The sequence below is a fragment of the Dasypus novemcinctus genome, chromosome 4, assembly GCF_030445035.2.
Source record: "Dasypus novemcinctus isolate mDasNov1 chromosome 4, mDasNov1.1.hap2, whole genome shotgun sequence".
In the NCBI taxonomy this organism is placed as follows: domain Eukaryota; kingdom Metazoa; phylum Chordata; class Mammalia; order Cingulata; family Dasypodidae; genus Dasypus; species Dasypus novemcinctus.
The window spans coordinates 43031367-43053380 of record NC_080676.1 but is presented as its reverse complement, the minus strand read 5'-3'; the positions used below and the strand labels follow the sequence as shown (position 1 = coordinate 43053380).

At 37.4% G+C, this 22014-nt stretch overlaps 1 protein-coding gene across 1 annotated transcript in view; it reads left to right on the top strand.

The window, feature by feature from the left end:
* LOC101422600 (solute carrier family 2, facilitated glucose transporter member 2-like) overlaps positions 1-21520 on the top strand; it is a 30347-nt gene extending 8827 nt beyond the window's left edge. Inside the window, 10 exon segments of the mRNA XM_058295268.1 lie at positions 1307-1566; positions 6360-6484; positions 8790-8905; positions 9820-9982; positions 10695-10882; positions 13768-13872; positions 17464-17565; positions 18818-19015; positions 19101-19223; positions 19225-21520. Coding sequence (XP_058151251.1) covers positions 1307-1566; positions 6360-6484; positions 8790-8905; positions 9820-9982; positions 10695-10882; positions 13768-13872; positions 17464-17565; positions 18818-19015; positions 19101-19223; positions 19225-19278 — 1434 coding nt within the window. The 3' untranslated portion in view covers positions 19279-21520.
* Positions 21521-22014: the final 494 nt, after the last annotated feature.

Here is a 22014-nt window from a genome sequence, read left to right as displayed (position 1 = left end):
GGAGAAAGCTTCTTCAGGGCTCAGTACCTTCTCAAGGGCCATTGCATGGTTTTAATATTTGGAATTCATCAGCCATGTACCTGATTGTTTTCCCTGCTTTGCACTGGCAGATAGAAAATTCTTTGCTAAGTGTGTGTTTTACTTTGAGCAAGGATTTGGTAGCCAGCATATGAATTTTGTATACCAACTTCATTCCTGGCCTCATCTTAAATTGCCCAAACTTTTTTCTTGTATGCTTTTTTATACTTTTGTTAAAAATATTTATGTAACCAATTTAAAACCTTCGGTGCAGAAGTCAAGCTAGTGTGAAAATGTGTCTATTTTTAGCCTGCAGAATATTTTCATTTTGAATAGTTGCCAGCATGTAAACATTGGAGAATATTACATAACCATTCATATTTCTGGCTTCTGTTAAAAAATTGAAGTTCATGCAACACTAGTCTCACATTTTCGCCCATTAGATGGGACAAGTGCTCTCCTGCTTCACAATCCTTATTACTCCCTATTAATCTCTCATTTTTTCCTCCAGTCATCAAGGTACTTCTTGCCTCCTTCACTTATTTGTTCCTGCCTTGTATCAGTCTGCCAAAGGGTGCCAATACAAAGTACCAGAAATCTGTTGGTTTTTATAAAGGATGTTTATTTGGGTAAAATGCTTATAGTCCCAAGGCTGTGGACATTCCAACTCAAGGTACTATAACAGCACTTTCTCACCAACTCAGCTGCCACCTGCTGAAGCAAGGTGATGGGCGATCTCTGCAAGGATTCAGCCTTACCTTCTGTGTATCCTCATGCTAAGCTGTAGGCTGCCAGAGGGCTCATTTCTTTATAGGTCTTCTATATCAGTTTCAAGTGTTCTGTTCTCTTCTCAAGGTCAACTGCACACTGTCAGACGAAAGACTCATTTCTCTGCAGAGCCTCCTGATCAAAAATGACAGAGCTCCCTCTGTTCCCCTATGTCTTCTTCAGGGAGTGTCCATTTTATGTCAGACCCAGCAAGGGACAGACACTCAACCTAAGTCAAGTCCTCTGACAGTCCAATGTAGTTTACAAACATAAATTCTCTCTTTTTTGGATTCATAAAACAATCTCGAACTGTCACATGCCTGGTTCCCATTGCCACTAAACCTGTGACAACTGTTTTATAGATATGGTCATCTATAAATAAAATTATCCATGTTTATATGGGTATAACACGTAATTGGGATGACCCCATTTGAATAACTAACAAATGTTTTAAAGGAAAAACAAAAACAATATATCTGGCATGTTTAAAATATTGGAGTTATTTTCTTTATTTCCTCAGGTAATAGAATCCCATTATGGACGTTTGTTGACCACACTGGATGACCAAAAGGCCACCAACGAATATACTGTCAACAGCACAGAGGACGTGCCCACAGTTGCACACCCAGTGGACACCATCCCAACCCCTTGGGCCGAGGAAGAGAGTATGGAGTTTGCTCTCCACGTCACCATGCTCTGGTCCCTGTCTGTATACAGCTTTGCAATTGGTGGAATGATTGCATCATTATTTGGTGGGTTCCTTGGGGACAAGCTTGGAAGGTAGGAAAATTTCATAAATAAGCATTAAACACAGAAACATTAATATATTGGTTTTGTTAGACTTTGTTTAGAAAGATAAGCTCTTTCCTTTTGTGAGATAGTTTTAGAGTTGTTTGTCGAATTCATAACCTATAATACAGGTCCATGTTAGATCAGGGCAATGAAGAAAGTTGTTGCAACAATCTAGTTAGCTGTGGAGGTATTTACAGCAAAAGTAGGTTTGGTGTATATTTCTAGATAAGTGCTTTGATTCTCTGCTTTGTAAGTTATAAACCATATTAGGAAACCACTGCACAAATGGTTAAGTCAGGAACTCAATAGAAGAGCCAAGATTGGAATTTTTAACTTGGGAGTCCACTGTGCTTTAACAAATCCCTCCATTTCTCAATCGTCCAATTTTTCATTTTCAAATGACAATTTAGCATTTGGATCAGCCAAGGCCTTGGGTCCGTTCAATATCCCAAACTCACAATTGCCCAGTGTACTTAGTATGGAGGTTCTAGCTGCTACTACTGCTATCCCAAAGCCCCAACCAGAGATGAAGCAGTGGCATCATTTCTCAACTCTGGTTTCTATTAGGTGTTTTGGATTAAAAGCTCAGTGGAACTCTTTAACCCTGAAGTGTCACTTAATCATGACATACTAAAAGACATAGGGATTTCACCCCTATATAGAGAGGAAATAAAATCAGAAAATCAAATAATTATTGCTTTCTTTAGATTCATTTCCTGCTCATTGAGTTCAGGTTTTCTGTCCTAATTGCATTTTTTTCTGAATGTAAAAACAATATAGGCCAGATATGGAAAATTTAGAAAAACACAAAAGCCTTTAAAGGTGTATATAACTATCTACGCAACTAGCTTAATAATTCTGGATTACAATTCATTTACCAATTGCAGTTCAAATTATAATTTTTATCTCTCTAGTTGTTAAAATTCTGATAACTTCTTCCTCTTGTATCAGAGCTTTTATATAATAAGACTATAAGAAGTTTTCTTAAATAAAGGGTATCACGGTAACCCAAATTTTATTCTCATTCTTTTATGAAAGGGACTTTCAGCTACCATAAAAGAAAATGATCATTTTCTCACATATTTACCAACTTAATGGTGTTTAGTCAAACTTTAAATCAGAATCAATAAATACAGCATTCTTAAACATCAATTTCCATTTGTACCAATCTGTCATAAGCAGTGAATGGGTACTTTTCTAGAGTATGACTAAAGAAAATTAAATTAAGCAAAATTAAATTAATTTTTAAAATACGGATAGACCAATTCTTTTAGAAGTTACTGATATTTTATACTTCTTCCTGTCCCTGAAGATAAAGCTGAAACCATTGTTTACCCTCATTTAGAAATGAAATTTTGACAGGTGTGGTAATTTATCTTAGAACATTCATTAGTGTCCTAATCTTGGAACCAGGATGCAGGTTCTCTTAAGCCTTAGGGTTTAGCATCTTAATACTCAGACACCAAAACAATGTCAAATGGCCATTTATCTAGTGGTATATGGTAAACTAAAAGTGAGGCTTCTTCTAGTTCCCAGCAGAAAAATGATGCTCCTTGAAAAACAGCCCTAAAATTCAAAATTTCAACTCTAAAATTAAGAAAAGAGAGTTCGAACTATCCCATAAAATAATTTTTTTTCCCCTGGGGAGAATCACTAGAAGATGACATGATTTTTCCCTTATTGCCAGGATCATTTCTCTACCAGTTAAAAATAAATAAGTAAAAATGTATTCCTTCCATTATTGCTGAAGGAAGTCTTTGTTTGCACTTATGTAATAGAACATAATGTCTATAGCCAATTTTTAATTGTTTCAGGTTTGTAAGTTCAGTTTTTCCAGGGGTTGTGTGCTTACAATTTAAAAACCACATATGAACAGAACATGGTCTGGGCAACTCACACATGAGTCAAGGAAGGCATACATAGGTTTCCTTTGAACACACGTTGCATGCTTTTTTATAAAAAATGGTAGAAATTTAATGGAACTGATGAAAATGACACATTAAACTTTGGTTTCACACAGAACAAGTCCTAGTGCTATTATGTACTGTGTGAAAATGAGCAAGTTGTTTGGAGTCTCTAAAACATTTTCCCCCATCTACAATGTGAGTAAAAATAATACCTCTATTTCCCCTGCCTTAAGGTAGTTGGTACTTGTTTACCATTTATTTCCATCAAATGGTTTGTATTGGTTTCTTATTACTGCTATATCAAATGACCACAAATTGAATGGCTCAAACATCACAAGTTACTGTCTTACAGTTCTGGAGGTCAGAAGTTGAAATCAGGCTACCATCAAGGTGTCAGTAGGGCTGGACCCTTGTGGAGGTTCTGAGGGTAGAATGTCTATTATCATTCCTTGCCTTTTTCCAGCTTCTTGTGAGCACCTCTGTTCCTTATTTTGTGGTCCGTTCTTCCATCTTCAAAGTGCACCACTCCAATCTCTACTTCTGTCATCAAGTCACCTTCTCTTCTGCAGTAGTGTTTCCCTCTGCCTCCCTCAAAAGTTTACTCGTGATTATATCATTGGGTCTCCCTGTATAGTCTAGGTTAATCTCAAAATATCCTTAACTTAATCAGATTTGTAAAATCCCTTTTGCTATATTCACAGAGTCTGGGAATTAGAAGTCCATTATTCAGCCTACCACCTGGTTTTTGTAAAATCATTGCTGTATGAGATTATATAATTTTAGTCTTTTTTTTTTTTTTTTTTTTTTTGAGGTACCAGTGTCAGGAATTGAATCCAGGACCTCATATGCACTTCAGGTGTGGGAAGCAGGCACTCAACCACTTAAGCTACATCTGTTCCCCTCTCTATTTTTTAAAAATTCTGGTGTTAACTATAGCTGCTTAGAAAAAGTTCACCCAGCAATGTCTGAAATATTGAAACCTATTTGTTTCTGAGGTGCTAAAACAAATACCATACAAATAGTATACAATGGGTTGTATTAACAACTGGAATTTATTGGCCCATGGTTTCATATGTAAGAAGGCTTGCATCCTCCTGAATCTGCATGTTCTGGCTGTCCGACAATCTTGGGGCTCCTTGGCTTTTCCATCACATAGCAATGCTCATGGTGGTGTCATCTCCATTCTTTTCCGGGTTCTCTTAACTTCCAGCTTCTGCCTGCTCCCCGTGGCTCCTGCTCTCTGTCCAATTTTCTTGCTGATAAAGACTTCAGCCATATTGGATTAAGGCCCACTCTTGTTCAGTCTGGGCACAAACCAAATACCAATTTGTGTTATTGTAAGAAATAACTAATAACATCTTCAATGGTCCTATTTACAAATGGGTTCATATCCACAAGACCAGGGTTTGGAACCTGAACATGCTTTTTTTAGAACATGATTTAATCCCAAGAAGAGCATAAAAATAAGGTGTTTACCTTTCTTCATGAAGCAAACATTTCCACACTTACCCACTCGAATCCTTTTACTGGCCTTAATAAAATGTAATAACATCTGCTTAACTTAGAGAAGGTTTTTGTGTATCTCACTTTCCTATCACAGAAATAAAAGCATAACATACTTGCAAATGCTTTTCAATTTTCATATGCTGAATTTTGAAATTGATTTTTTTTTTACTAAGGCCTGTTTTATTATATATTTGGTTGAAATTATTCATAGATCTTGGAAATATGCTGGCATACAACATTAATAATTCTCTACAATAAGGCTTAAAGTAAAAGTATGTTTTAATTTAATTCTCACAAAAGGAAAATTAACATTGAAAGTTCCTCTCATTATTTACAACTAAAAACCTGTACCATTAAAAAAAAAAAACAAAGAAACTAGAAATCTCAGATTACAACTATAGAATTTACTTTAGCTATCACTAAAGAAGTATTATCTAAAGCAATCAACTTGTAACAAACTTAATTATTAACTGTCTTAGTCAGCCAAAGGGTTGCTGATGCAAAGTACCAGAAATCTGTTGGCTTTTTTAGGGTATTCATTTGGGGTAAAAGCATACATTTACATGGCCCTAAAGAGATCAGCTCAAGGCTGTTTTCTCACCAAATTCTGTTGCCACATGTTGAAGCAAGATGGTGGGTAATCTCTACCTGGTTTCTTGGGCCTTACCAGCTGCTCTGGTCTCTTCACAAGGTTAGCTGTAAAATATCAGTTGAATGGCTGTTTCTCTTCCCAGAGTCACAGGATCAAAGCTGATGAAGTTCTCTTCTGTGGTATCTATGGAGTTCTCTCTCTTCCTATGTCTCCAGGATCAAAACTGACAAAGCTCTCTCTCTTCTTCTGTCTGTCTTCTTGAGTGCATGCTGGTTAATAGCAGCCCATAACGGGGTGGGGACTTAACCTGTGTTACACCGTACTGACTGGAGGAATCAAAGCCCTAATCTTAACATAATTTAATAAAAGACATCTCAGCTGAATCAAATACAATCAAAGGTATCATGCCTAGAGGAAAAGACCAGTTTACAAACATAATCCTTCTTTTTTTGAATGCATAAATAATATCAAAGTGCCATAGTAACTGTTTGAAAAAATGTCTGAAGTGTTAAACTACTCATCACTAGTACTGAATTCTCTCTATGCAAAGGTGAAGGGCAAGCTTGGGTAACCAAGATTCTCCCATCATCAATAATCTTTTTTGTATAAGCTTTAGTTCACAGTTAAGTCAAAGTAGAACTGTAGTTTAAAGTTCCTTCAGTACTTTTTACAGTAAAATTAAAATACTCAGGTTAATATCTCAGCATACTCTGAAAGTAAACACATTTTTCAATTTTTAGTGCTGAATTTATAATCCTTGTTCTTTCAAATTTCAGAATCAAAGCTTTGTGGGTAGCTAACTGTCTTGCATTAGTTGGAGCTCTCTTGATGGTGCTTTCGAAACTGGGACCTTCTCACATTCTTATCATTTCAGGAAGAGGCATATCAGGACTCTATTGTGGTAAGTCTCTCACACACACACATCTTTGTGTGAAGTAATCTAAAATAAGATGTGGTAACATGCAAGAATTTTTTTTTTTTTGAGCCTAAAGTGGTGTCACAAAAGAGAAAGGTAATAGAACAAAGTCAAAGTCCTAGGTTAGGGCAGGTAGGGACCAGTAAATGGGAATTGTGATGCTATGTTCTTGTCCATGGCAATGATACCAATGCTAAATGTAAGATCTCAGACAAATTACTTAACTCTGGTTTTCAGTTTCCTCCTCACTTAAATGAAGATGATAATAACATATACTTCATGGAGTCCTTGTGAGAATGCATGTAAAGTGTTCAAGATAGAATCGGACATACAGTGAGGGTTCAAGAGATGCCAGCTGTTATTACTCCTGATTGGCATTGAATGGGAGAAGACTGCTACATCCAGAACCCCAAACTCTGCCCTTTGGGTCTACATGGCTTCTTGTGCTTCTGTACCTTTTTCCTGGCAAGACCTTGACACCCTGGGCCCTTCTGTCAGTCCATCTTCCCTGACCCTGTCTGATTTCACACATGGCTGGGTGAAGTGGTAAAGTGGTGGTGAATGAAGGGAGAGAGAATCAGGCAAAAGCAGATAGACAATTACTGACCAGGAGCTCAGGGTGGAGGAAGATGGCTCCTCTGTGAATGTCACATTGGAATAGCAGGAATCATTCATTCTCGAAAACAGCTTTTTAAACTTCCCGAAGCAATGGATCAACAGAAGCTTGAGCAGGAGGGTCATTCAGCTCTAAAGCCAATCACCAAATCTTTAACCTCTAAGGGCAAGGAAGCCTGATTTTGATAGCTCTGGGGTGAGGTTTTAACCCATAATCCTAAATTGTAGCAGCCTTTCAAAGTACTAATATCCATGGATTATCCTCAGTGCCCAATCTCCCCCAACAAGCACACACACACTCAACACACACACACACTATTTTACACAGTCTTATTTGTAGATAGGTGTGACCTCTGGTTTTGTGAGTGTGCATGCTTGTGTGTATTGTTGTCGCAGGAGGACAAAATTTCACATTAAATATTTATAACACTTTAACCTGTAGGACAGAAGGGTTAAAAGTGATCAGTTGAAACACAAGTCTAAAATATCCTTAAGTTAATAACTTAATTGAATGTCTTTTTTCACTCTTGTCTGTGTTAATACAAATAACTGAAGGCCAGGGTAGCTTTACAAGGTGAAAAATCAAAACACACAATAGAGAGAGCTTTGGGTTCATAGTGAATCAATTCTGTCACTGTCTCTGTCTACTTCTGTCTGGACCTTTGACAGATTAATTAACTCAGAACCTTGGTTTCGTTCCTGAAAAATGCAGATAATAACCCATGACACAGAGACCATCCATTTCCCTTGATAGGCAGTCTGTAAAAGGAATCCTCCAAAAAATCTTATTTTAAATTTCTTCTGAAAATGCCAAATAATGAATTCACCCCTGGCTTATTGATAGTCTCTGACCTTTTTATGCAATCATCAAATGGCTGAGCACTCCATTTCCAACATGACTGATTACATCTGCATTTAAGAAAGCTACAGAAGGCAGAAGTGACTAGCGTGTTTCAATTTTTTTTTTGGGGGGGGGGTGGTATTCCTTTAATCAGCAAAAGACCTTCCTCAAATAAAATCTATTCTGAAGTCTATACTGGGTAAGAATAAGAAGGAGTTGGGTTGCTCTGGGTGAAGTGATTGGGGGAAAGGATCTCCATAGTCCCTAGTTCCTTAACCTATTCCCATCTGTCTACACCCCACCACCCCTAACAGTGGTCTTGAGGCACCACCACATTGTGCAAACTCAAATAAAGCCAGTAGTTCTCATGCCAAGGCTCTATTGAGCTGTGAAATTGGACAAGTCATTTCCCACCTCTCTCAGGTGAAAAAGTTAGTCTACATATTTTCTAACCCACTTTAATCTCATGAGTTTAGATTAAGAATATTATCAAAGCATTCTTAAGTCTCTTTTCTGAAGACAATCTAATGCATTATGATCTAAACTAAATAATATTTAAAAAGACTTTTGCTAATTAAGACAATGTCGTGAAGGATTACCAAATCCATGAGTAACCATTTCTTTCTATTCACATTTCCAACAACAACTTCATTTGGGGTCTTACCAACAATATATTTATTTTTGGAAAATGCTTCCATGGCTGGACACAAGAGCTTTTCCCTCCAATGGATTCAGGGGGATTTTCGGTCAGGATATTGACTGGATTTACAGAAAATCATTATTACTGAGATAGTACTGGTTGTACTTTAACCTTTATGTTCCTGTTTCTTGCAGGGATTATATCAGTCCTGGTTCCAATGTACATTAGTGAAATTGCTCCCACCTCTCTCAGGGGTGCTCTTAGCACCTTCCACCAGCTGGCCATTGTCACAGGCATTCTTATTAGTCAGGTAAAAACACCCCATCCCCTACTTCATCGGTCCTCTCCTTCTCTGTCTGCTCTCACTGGATCAGCACAAAGAGAAAAACCAAATCCACCACTGGTGGTGAAGGTGATGTGGAGACACAGGCTTTTTGTTCAAAGCTAAATTTTTACCACTCTGCACTTTTCTCCTTGGAGTTGTGGAGTGGGCGCTGGAGGAGACCTGATGAGCCTCCAGTCAGTCTTGAAGTTCTGGAGCTATTTATTTGAGAATTAAAATATTCTATTCAGATTTCAAGGAATAGGAAATTTCAATATTTGGCACCAGGATATTCTTTGTTTTCAGAATCATAACTGGAAATCTAACATGTACATGATGGCCAGAGCAGCTCTTGTTTAGCGCCTGGGGGCCTGCAGTCCTGCTACCCCTCGTCTCACAGGGACTCCATGGAACTCAGTCCTGGGCTATTCAGGGGCAGTCTGTGAGCCAGGGGAGTTGAGACCAGAAAGCTGGTTCTCATCAGAGTCATTGTCCTTTGAATGTATCCCAGTCTATCTAAGTTCTCAGAAAGAATTCTTAAACAAAGGTCCACAATTATTCATGATTTTAATATAGCATTATTCCATCTCATTGCCTGGAGAGCACAGTTGTGCATTTCTTTCAATATCAAATATGTTTTTAAAAGTTTGTTTCATTCCCATCTTAAATGTCCCAGTGGAATTTGTAAAATTATTTTCATTTAATAGATGAACTGTTTGTAAAACACATAAATCTAATTTAGTTAAGGTTAGGTACATTAGTAAAAGTTTCCATCTTGTGCATACCTGAACCAAGATGTTAGGAAATACTATTGAATAGCCTAGGTGCTTCTTCAACAAGTTGTTATAAAAGGCAGCCCCAAAGTGCGTTGCAGTTGATATGCTTCTTACCTACCATTTCAGATTCTGGGCCTCCGCTTTGTCCTTGGCAATCAGGATCTGTGGCACGTCCTGCTTGGCCTATCCATGGTGCCAGTTGTCCTACAGTCTCTGCTGCTCTTCTTCTGTCCTGAAAGCCCCAGATACCTTTATATCAAGGTGGATCAGGAAGACAAAGCAGAGGATAGTAAGTATGGGGGTTGGTTTTTTTCTACCTATTGTTTTAGAATTTTCAGTTTATGTAAAAAAGTTCATGAATGGTTGCTCTTGAAATTGGTAGCAATGCCTTTCAAATGAAAGCAGTGGTTACATGAAGAAGAGTGAGTAAAATCAGTTTAATGTGATTGCTCCATGTTATTTTTTTTTTTACTGTTTTTATTACTTTATTTTTTTCAAGGTTAAAGAACAAATCTTTCACAACAGTTTGAAATGAAAGCATACCTTTTAGAGTTTGACTTTGAAAAAGCAAAATGTTAAAAGTTGTCAGGCTTGAACATTATTTTTTAAAAGTGAGAAGACTTGTTTTTCTTAACAAAGGACAAAACAAGGTTAAAGTACAACTCCATGCCATTTTGCACTCATAAGCATTTACTCCAGCCCAAACCAGAAAACTACATGGAAGATATTGGACATAGTCAGACGTTTCTAAAACTCTCTTCCAACTTTGTGCTTCTTAGAGAATAAGGATCATAGTTTTCTTTGCCTTGGAATGAAACCAAATCTGCTTTTTGTTGATATTAACCAAAGAGCAGAATTTAATTGAACAAAAAGTAATTTCCAACACCCATGCAATTAAGTGCTCAAAAGGGCCAACAGACCTCTAGCTCTTTTGTTAACAAAATAAAATAGATTTTTTTTTTTAAACTGAGTTGATTCAATGTGATCATTTTTGGGGACAGGCTTGAAAAGACTCAGAGGATCTGATGATGTCACCAAAGACATTACTGACATGAGAGGAGAAAAGGAAGATGCATCATGTGAGCAGGAAGTCTCCATAATTAAACTCTTCACCAATTCCAGCTACCGGAAGCCCATTCTAGCAGCCTTGGCACTCCATATGACTCAGCAATTTTTTGGAACCACTATAGTAAGTTTAAGAACTCCCTCTAACTCTTCAGAGCAAAGTAAAATTAGGAAGAGAGGGTAAGGGGTAGAAGTTTAGGTAGTTAAAAGACATTTTAAAATGTTGACATCACATGCTTACTAAACAAATATGTATTAAGCATGAATTAATTTTCCTTGTCTTGCTTCAATTTTTAAAAAATGTCTAAAATCAATGGTATTATATATACATTAAGATGAAGGGGGAAAAAAGGCAAAAGATAAATAAATAAATATAAAAAGAGGGGAGTAGATGTGGCTCAGGCAATTGAGTGCCTGCCTCCCACATGGGAGGTCCCAGGTTCCATCCGTGGTACCTCCAAAAAGCAAACAAACAACAAAAACAACAATCAAACAAGCTAAAAACCAACTCAGGGATGCTGAAGTGGCTCAGTGGTTGAGCACTGGCTTCCCATATACAAGGTCTAAGCTTCAGTCCCCAGACCCAGTACCCTAAAGGAAAAGAAAAATCAACATCTGAAAACTCAGAAATATACGGAGCTTATACAATTGAGTATCAAATTTAGGACTTCTGATAACGAGGGCAAAAAGAATTCTATACCTCACAATGCACTACTTAAAGGCAGTATACCAAATAGGCAGGTATAAAGCTCCAGCCATCCAACAAATTTTGTACCATTTGGGGAGATGGCACACATAATATACAAGAGTGAACTGGCATGATCATGGTACGTAAGGGTAGATAAGGCATGACTGAAAAGCATACTGAAAAATAAAGTAGCTAGCTTTCTGCTTTCCAGTTGAAACCCCTACATTATATAGACTAGAATGTTTCTGCTAACTATTAGGAACAGGAAAAAATTGTAAGCATTTGTTAAGTAACTAGATAAAGGATATTACTTATCACTTTTCATTGATGTTAAAATGTGATTCAGCTTCTGCCATAGTGTACTGCACCAATCTGAGATCCACAAGGGACACTTTGAGGGAGAATGAGAGATGGACAGAGATTTGGGGGAGGCAAAGGAAGTAATTCCCATCAGTTCAAGAAATAGGAGACGTGAGCCTCACTGTACAAACCAGATACTGCTCTACTATAATATCTGCCCCCTTTAAGGGGACTGTGATATTCAATTTTGTCTAATAACTCTTAAATAACTTTGGGACTCAGAGAACAAAATGCTTCCTTTTGTCTCCACTCTGCCTCAATATACAACAGTTTCTATGAACCTCCCTGCCTCCTGTTCTAGCCCAGTGCCTGACTTAGAGAGGCATCCAGGAAATGCTGACTCTGAGGTTGATGGGAAGCCTAAACATGGCAGGATAGTTCACTGTGTGCTCTCAGCCACTACTCACTGAACACGTAGTTTGTGCAGTCCTCCTGTACCAGCCCTGTCTGCAGGAAAAGGTGCCAGCAACAGCACATGTTATGTAGGAAAGACAGGTAGACTGAATGACTTAAATGACTATTATAAACATAACGAAATAATAAAAGTCTATTAGGAGGATGTGAACCAGGTTTCTCTGTCTCCACTGAGACTAATGGAAAACATTGGATTAAATGTGATAGCATCCAGAACTCTTGCACATGTTGGTGAGAACATAAAATTGACACTTCTTGGGAAAATTGTTTGACAGTATCTACCAAAGATGAACACATACATACGCTGTGGCCCAGTAATTCTATTCCTAGATATAAATATGTTTTTACTTAACCAAAAGAATTGTACTAAATGTCCATAGCAACATTACTCTTAATACCTTGCATTGGCAGCTAGCTACCCAAATATGCATAAATAGTAGAACTGGTAAATAAATTGTGGTATATCAATACCATACAAGACTATATACCAATGATAATGAACAGTTTACAAATCCATGCAATGATATGGATGATTTTTACAAAAGTAATGTTCAAGAGAAGTAAAACACAAAATAAAACATGTATAAAGTACAAGACTAAGCAAAATTTAACTATGATGTTAGAAGTGCGATTGTAGTGTGGTACACACAATGGGTTGAAGGATATATATGGGTTCTGGAGGGTTGTAAATTTTTTTCTTCATCTCTGTGCTGATTACATGGGTGTGTACAGTTTGTGAAAATTAATTGAGGTTTACACTTCCAATATGCGCATGTATGTTACATATATGTTAGACTTGAACAAAAAGTTTAAACAATTAAAAATTATAAGGGAAAGATGATGCAGTAGCAGAGTTTCCTGGTAAAAAAGAGACTTTATTTTTTTAAAGATTTATTTATTTCACCCCACCCCACCCCCATTCCCTCTGTTGTCTGCTCTCTGTGTCTATTCTCTGTGTGTTCTTCTGTGTCTGCTTGTATTCTCATTAGGCGGCTCTGGGAACTGATCCTGGGACCTTCCAGAATGGGAAAGAGGCAATTACTCTCTTGCGCCAATTCAGCTCCCCTGTTCTGCTTTGTCTTCTTATTTTCCCCTCTGTGTCTTTTGTTGCGTCATCTTGCTGCGCCACCTCTCTGCATCAGCCAGCATTTCTGCACAGGGCAGCTTTCCCGTGCAAGGCAGCATTCCCACACAGGGTGGCACTCCTGTGTGGGGCAGCATTCCAGCATGGGCTGGTATTCCGCGTGGGCCAGCTCACCGCATGGACCACCTTGCCCTCACAAGGAGGCCCCAGGCATCGACCCCTGGACCTCTTATTTATGGTAGAAGGGAGCCCAATTGGTTGAGCCACATCTGTTTCCCAGAAAAGAAAAGGCTTTTAAGCAATCAGAAGGTGTTGTACACTGAAGAAAGACTGTGAATTCTCCATTTCCCGGAAGGAGAGGGTGGACAAAATCTCTGAAGTTCTAGGTACCTAAAATATTTCTTACTTTAAGGCTATATGTAGTAGGTTCCTTGATTAAGGCTAAACTGCTTTTACTTTTCAGATTTTTTACTACTCAACCCACGTTTTTGAGATAGCTGGAATCAGCCACCCTGATTATGCAATGATTGGACTTGGTATTGTCAACGTAGTTTTCACTGTTGTCTCTGTAAGTAGTCTAGATAAATACTTCATTTGTCCCCTGTCCAGAAAAGGGGGGAAACTTTTGACTGCAAGAGGACTCAGTGATTTTTCTCCATGTGCACTGGGTGTGTACAACCAAGAGGTTATGGGAAGAAGTCCTAATTGTGATAACCCAGCCACACTTGTGGGTAAGTCCTATTATGATTAGGCATAACTAAGAAGGGATTTAATTTAGTCACTGGCTTGTGAATTAAGAACTCACGTGGGGGCACAAAGACCTTTCCCTGTATAAAGTCCTGGGTTTCTTCTCCTTCAGTGTGTACTTATACCCCTGGGAATCAGCCAATTTATTGTCATTTCTATCAATATTGGCTCTTCAACCTAAGTTCCTCTCCTCCATGATTCCCATGATTTTTATCCTGATAGTTCTTGGGAAAATTTTGTTTCAATTTCATTGGGGTTTTAACTAAATAAGTAGAGGAAAATAAACATGGTCCATTCTTAAAAAATTAAATTATCCTATTCACAGACGACATGATTCTATACATTGAAAATTCTAAAGAATCCATATGAAAGCTACTAGATTCAATAAATTATTTCAGCTCAGTTGTAGGATGCAAGGAAGACATGCAAAAGTCAATTAAATTTCTAAACACTAATAATGAATAATCTGAAAAGGAAATTTTAAAAATTCAATTACAATAGCATGTAATATAATCAAATATCTAGAAATAAATTTAACCAAAGAGGTAAATGACTTGTACACTGACAACTATAAAACATTGTTGAAAGAAATGAAAGAAGATCTAAATAAATGGAAAGACATCCCATGATCATGGATTGGAAGGTACACTATTGTTAAGATGTCAATACTGCCTAAAGTGATCTACAAATTCAGTGCAATCCCTATCAAAATTCCAGCAGCCTTTTTTTTTTGGCAGAAATGGAAAAGCTAGCCCACAAAATCATATGAAATTGCAAAGGGCCCTGAGTAGCAAAAAGAATCTTGGAAAAGAAAGAAAAAATTGGAGGATTTCCTGTTTTCAAAACTTAATGAAAAGCTACAGTAAGTAAAACAGTATGGTTCTGTCTTAAAATAGACATTTAGACTGATGGAATACAAGTGAGACTCCAGAGATAAATCCATAAATCTATGGCCACTTGATTGTCAACAGGGTGTCAAGTCAGTTCAATGGGCAAAAGAACAGTTTGTTCAATAAATAATGTTAGGACAACTGGAAATCCACAGACAAATAAATGAATGTGGACCCATACCACTCAACATGTACAAAAACTAATTATAAATGGGTCAACAACTTAAATGTAAGTGCAAACATTATAAAACTAACACAAGAAAATACAGGGAAAAAGTCTTCGGGACGTTATAGTGGGCAATAGGCATTTCAATTTTATACAAAAAGCATAAGGAACAAAAACATTTAGATAAAATGGACTTCTTCAAAATTAAAGACTTTTGAGCATCAAGGACATTATCAAAGAAAGTAAACAACAACCTACAGAATGGGAGAAGCTGTTTGGAAACCATGTATATGATAAGGGTTTAATATCCAAAATATACAAAGAAAGCCTACAACTCAACAACAAAAAGACAAACAACCTAATTTTAAAAGAGTCAGAGGTTTGCCTAGACATTTCTCCAAAGATATTCAAATGGCCAATAAGTGTATGAAACCATGCTCAATATCATTAGCCATTAAAGAAATGCAAATTAAAACTACAGTGAGATAGCAACTCACACCAACTAGGATGGCTTTTTAAAAAAAAAAAAAGGAAAAAAAAATGTTGAGGATGCAGAGAATTAGAAACCCTCACACATATTCATGTCAATGTAAAATGGTATAGCCACAGTGGAAAACAGTTCAGTGGTTCCTCAGAAAGTCAAACATTGAATTACCATGTGACCTGGCAATCCAGGTAATTATTTGTTTTTGAAAATTTGCTTTAATGTTCAATATTTACAAGGACAGTCCATCAGTCACTCAGTCCCCTTCTCCAGAGTTAACCAATGTTAAGTATTTCTGTGTATCCTTACAAATGAATATATGCTAATAGAAATAAATGCCGATAATGCTTATTTCACTAATTGGAAGGAACAAACTAAATGAGTATGCAGGAAAATAGAGAGACTTTCCTAACTCCATTCTGAATTATGGTCTCCATTCCATATGAACTTCCATTTAATGAGTCTGTAGAAGAGATTCTGTAGTAGCAGAGAGAAAACGTGGAAAGAAATATGGAGAAAACTGAATGCAACATGGGCCTGGAGGAGAAGCAGTTACTAGCAAACTCTAGCTTGTCACTCAGGATGTAGGTGATACACAACAAAAATTAGGGTTATAGTTGGGCAAACACTTCTAACCACTGGCAAGCAACAAATCTCACACCCACTCTATAGTGCTCATCTAGCCTACTGAAGAGAGAGCCCAACTCAGTTTTCAAGGTGTGCAGTTTTAGAGTTCATTAGGAAAATAAAAATCTTCCCAATGAAGGAGATAATTTTCCAGAAACTAAAGAAACACATAGTAAAAGCCTTTGATCCTGAGAATGCTTCTGTTTTCTTGGAGGCTTGAAACAGAGTCATCAGGTCAACACTGAAAGTTACAATTTTCAGAGAAATTTTAATCTGTAGTTTGTTTTTCCCACTTCTTTCTCAAGCTATCTGAAGTATGAATGTACCTCTGAGATGAAAGTGGCTTTCTCTGTAGGTGAAAATAAATATTTCCCAGATATTTTCAGAGCCAAAGCTCAATATACTAAGGGTATCATTGCTATCGACACACCAAAAGACTGATGTGCCTAGTCAATTTACTCAGCAAGGTGAGAAACTGTCACAGGTAGTCCTTTTTGTGAGTCACCCGCCTTTAGGAGGCAAAGGTCTATCAGCAAACTCTATCTGAGCTCATGGTAAATCTTAACCATTAATGTAAAGGTCAACAGGCCCAAAGAAATAAATGACATAGCTGCTGAAATAGGGTAAAAAAGACTTTAACCCTTTGCTAAAGGCTATCTTTTCAAATGAATTACTTCACATCTAGCACCAGATACATTTAGCCACACCAGAAAAGCACAGACCTGAGGATTATGGTAAAAGGCTTAAATTAAGCATGATGTCAAGTGAATGGTCATGAATTGACTTTATTAGCAGTCAGAATATTGAATGGAAGTAGTTAATAACTAAGTTGTTTCAAGATTCTGTAGTTAATTATAACAGGACAATTATCAGAAGAGAAATATATGACGTTTTATGCTGAACCTTTGCGTTTAAATTTGCAGGAAATCTATTGGGAGTGATCCAGAATGTATACCATCTGAACTTTGTACCCAAAGTGATAATTCTAGAGTGGGAGTACAGCTATGATTCTACCTATAAAAAGGCCTAATGCAGTCAATGTGACTCAGTAAACAGGTGTTTGTCGATTACCTTAGTTTACCGAGACCAGCTCTGGGTAGAGCTGACCCTCCTAGATCTCTATTTGTAAAAGGGAGCAATAGGACTGCTTCCTTCCAGGTACTTTTGGAAGAAAAGAACTATTTAAGTCTAAAGTCAGTATTTGGTGACCTATAAAACTAAGAAATATATTTTTAACTTTCCTAGGTATTCCTTGTGGAGAAGAGAGGGAGAATTTTTCTGCTTAATATTGGACACAGATGGACATTTTGGTGTGTCATCTTGATGTTAGGGGGATTTTGTCAAAGAGTAAGTTTCGTATCCGCACTGAGCTTTCTCGTGACCATATGATAACAATTCTTTGTTCAAGGTTAAAGTACTTTGTATGTCAAAAGCATTTGAAATTGACTTATGAAATGAAGCCAGAGGACTGGCATATCACACTAAGGAGCTATATAAAGAAAAGGGAACAACTAGGTTCTTAGGCTTATAAACTGTGTAGCTGGATTTTGTCTAGGTCCTTGGCTAAACTGCAAGAAATGAATTTCAAAAGCACGCCATGTTGATTATGCCAGAAATTTACTAAGGTAGGGTGGGAAGTGAAATGGGTGAAAATAGCAGATCATGGGTCCTAGGTAAAGATAAAGGGGCTGAAGAGTGATGAAAAGGGCCAATTTACAGATTACAATTGCCCATTATAGAGTATAAATGCCCAGGTTTTACTTGCATTTTGATCTATGCCGGGGTGAAGAAGGCTGGAATAGGGATTAAAAGGCAAGAGGGGGCCAGTTCAGCCTTTTTAAACCATTAATTATTTCCACCCCTTTGCTAATGGCATGGGAGGAATCCCAGCTGTTTGCTGTTTTGATTGATACCCCACCATCAGCCCCCCAGGAGGGCCAATGATAAGGCCCCTGAGCTTCTCCTGGCTTCCTGAAGATATCTCCTTCCGAATGGGAGTTCTCATGAAGGTTTTCCAGCAGCCTTCTGAGGGGTATTGAGGACATGTGTTCAATGGCAGCAATTTGTCTGCCAAGTTCTATATCCATCTATTGATTCCCTATCTGGTCTGCTTCAACTGGACATCAGCATGTAAATTGTGCTTGTTTCCTGAGAGGCTGTGTACAATATGATTGGAGCGCAGCCCCGGGGTTAGCTACAAGCATGTCCTAATCCCAGCTCTGCCACGTGGCTGCCTGCTTCACTTCAGGCAAGTACCTGAAACTAATCTGAGCCCAGCGCCTTCCTCTCCTATTTCACAGGATGGTCATACATCCAGTTCAGAAACCTGGCATGGGCAAGAGCAAAGGCCAGTGGACTCTTGCCTCACATTTTTCACAGCAAAATGGCTAAGCATCATATAAATTCTCCAAACTGAGTATTTGCCCTAATGATGCTCAAAAGATTTATCCTCAGTCTAAGATAACTGTAGTTGATTTTACATAAGCACATCAGTAAGAGAGCTGTGTCACCTCTAAACTCAGTGGGAAGCTACTTAGCTAAAGGACAACCCACCGAAATACCCAAATTCCAACTTTCTTTTATGTTCCCTCGGTTTCAGTTTGCTTGGATGAATTATTTGAGCATGGCAACCATCTTCTTCTTCACCGCTTTCTTTGGAATTGGGCTAGGCCCCATCCCCTGGTTCATGGTGGCTGAGTTTTTCACTCAAGGACCACGCCCTGCTGCTTTAGCACTAGCTGCATTCAGCAACTGGACCTGCAATTTCATCATAGCCCTAACTTTCCCATACATTGTGGTAAGCAGCCTAATACTGTGCAAATTTACTGAACAAAGATAGGGTCAAACAGCTAATTGGAACTCTGTGTTTCTTTTCTGTGCAGGAGTTCGGTGGACTTTATCTATTTTTGTACCTGTTGTTCCGCTTCCTTTGTTCATTCATTAAAATTCGAGAAACCAAAGGAAAGTCATTCCAAAAAATTGCGGCAGTATGGAGGCGAATCTCAAGGGTCAATAGCTGAGGAAGAAGTGGAATCCCTTGGAGCTACAGAGACTGTGTAAAGACTACCTGTTTTTTGAGAGGTTTTTAAAATAAGGATTCCTTGAGAATTTTATTTCTACGTACATCTTCAAATATTATTTTACCTTTTTATTTTTTAATATATTTTTTCCTTTTTGTTCTTTTTTTATTTTTTAAAGATACTTAGATTACATAAATGTGGCATAAAAAATATAGGAGATTCCCATATGCCCCATTCCCTGCCCCTCTCACATTTTCCCACAATAACAACATTCTTTATAGTATGGTACATTTGTTACAATTGATGAACACATTTTGGAGTATTGCCACTAAGCAAGGATTATAGTTAACATTATAATTTACACTCTCTCCCACACAATTTTCTAAGTTATGACAAAATATATAATGCCCTGTATCTGTCATTGCAATGTCATTCAGGACATTTCCCAAGTCCCCAAAATGCCCCTGTATTACACCTATTTTTCCCTCTCCCTGTCCTCAAAACCTCCTGTCGTCACTGCCTCCACATCAATGATATAAGTTCTTCCATTATTAGAATCACAATAAGTCTATAGTAGAATAACAGTAAGTCTACTCTAGTCCATCATTCATTCACCAATCCTGATGATTCAGGGATGGTGATGCCCACTCTGCCTCAAACTGAGAGGAGGCTTATATTCCATGAGACAGATGGATGGAACAATCTTGCTTGAAGTTGCAGATTCTCTCTGTTCCTTGGGATGGTCGTTGTCCATCATCATCTCTTGTTACTTGCCCTGGTTGAGTCCAGTGACCTGGAGAGGAGGTGTTGCAATTCTTTTGAGATTCAGGGTCCAGCTGGCACATGGACAGCCCAGAGATTTAAGTCTCTTGGCCATACACCTATCAACTCTAGTACTAGCTATAGGTTCAAATAGAAGAGGCAGAATAGCCTTGTGTAGGGAGTCCAACTCTGTCATACCAGGAAGCATAAATTTCAAAGTAGGGCCCACTTGCAGGGGACCAAACTCCTGAATCGTCAGCCCTGCCGGTAGTGTCTGGAGATTTCCGGATCCTTCAGGAGCCCAACTATTTGAGGCATTATTTACTGTGGCAGTCAGTTAGAACTTTTCAAATGAAAAGAAAATTTAAGGCAAATTTTATGGCCAGATTTTGGAATAGAGGGTGGTCAGATAAAATACAGGTATTAAATTAAATTTGAATTTCAGATGAACATCTAGCAACTTTTTAGTGAAAGTCTCTTTCAAATATCTCATGAGATTATGAAATTCAGATTTAATTGGGCATCTTGTGTTTTCATTTGCTAAATATGGAAAACTTAGTAAAACTATAATTTAAAAAGGGTGGCATGATGCAATATTGATAAATTGACATAATACAATTAAAAACTCAAATAGTTTATACATTGTCTACTCACAACTATGGAAAAGTAATCAAAACTTAATAAAGAAGGCATTTCAAACAAGGGGAAACCATACAGCTTAATAAATCCTGCTAAACATCTATTTGCTAGTTGGAAAAATTAAAGTTGAATACCTATCTCACATTAGCCAACGAAATAGCTACGATGGAGAGAAAGTCCAAATTAAAAAACAAAAAACAAAAAAACTAAACGTAAAGAGCCAAAAGAAAATTTAGATGAATATTTTTCTAACCTTGGAGAGTGAAACATCTTTCTAAATAAAACCAAAGAAAAACACAGAAAAGGAAAAAATCTGAAAGTTTTACTGTCTAAACATCAAAAACTTCCGTATATTTTTAAATTAAAAAGTAAATAAAGTGGAAAAATTGCAACATATATGACACAGTGCAAAATTATCTTAATGTCTAAAACTGAGATGCTATATTCTTTTTCTGTCAAATTGCTGAAGCTATTACAAATGGTACAAGCATGGTTGAGAAAGGTGCTGAGGAAACACAGTCTTCATACACTGCTCATAGGAGCAATAAAAAGAAACTCACTGTATATATCAAAAAGACTGAAAATAAAATATGATGAATATTAAAATACTGCGGAATCATAATTTGGGAGAATGTTAGCTGACTTTGGAAAGTACTCATGATGTATTAAGTGAAAAAGCAGTTTGCCAAACAACTTGTTCATTATGATCCAAATGCTTGTAAAACAAAACAAACACAAAATTTCTCTTTATAGCAAATGTCTGAAAGAAAATTCACCTAAATGTTAATATGAATGGTTATCTCTGTGTGGTAGGATCATGATTTGTATACTTTTTTATGCATCTATGCATTTCCCACAATTTGTGAAATAAATTGGTTAAGCACTGTACATTTTAAGTCATTTTTTAAGTTTTGAAATGATTTCCAGTTCAGATCAAGATGAGGTAAATGAACTACACCCTACCTACTAAAGACTCTGGATACATTTTTAAAATGATCACCTGAGGTCTCTGAAATGTAAACATTTCAGGTAGATTGAGGAGGGGAGACCAAAACTTGCACAATTGACCCCTATGGGAATGAGTTCCTTTTGGTCTCATGGCTTTCATTTGAGCAGGCCCATGTCATATAAGATCAAGGCAGTGAAATGAGAGGCAAAACTTCCAATTAGAAACTTCATCTCTGACCAGGATAACGGGGAAATGGGCCTTTGGCATCTGAAGAGTTTAAAAAGAAGTCCATATGTATTGTTTGCTTCCTCTTTTTCTCCCAACTTTGCCATATCTTTCTAAACAAGGATTGAGAAAAGAGGCCCTATAGGAGAAAATCATGGAAAGGATAGAGGTAGAGAAGAGGATTCCTTAATTCTGTGTATA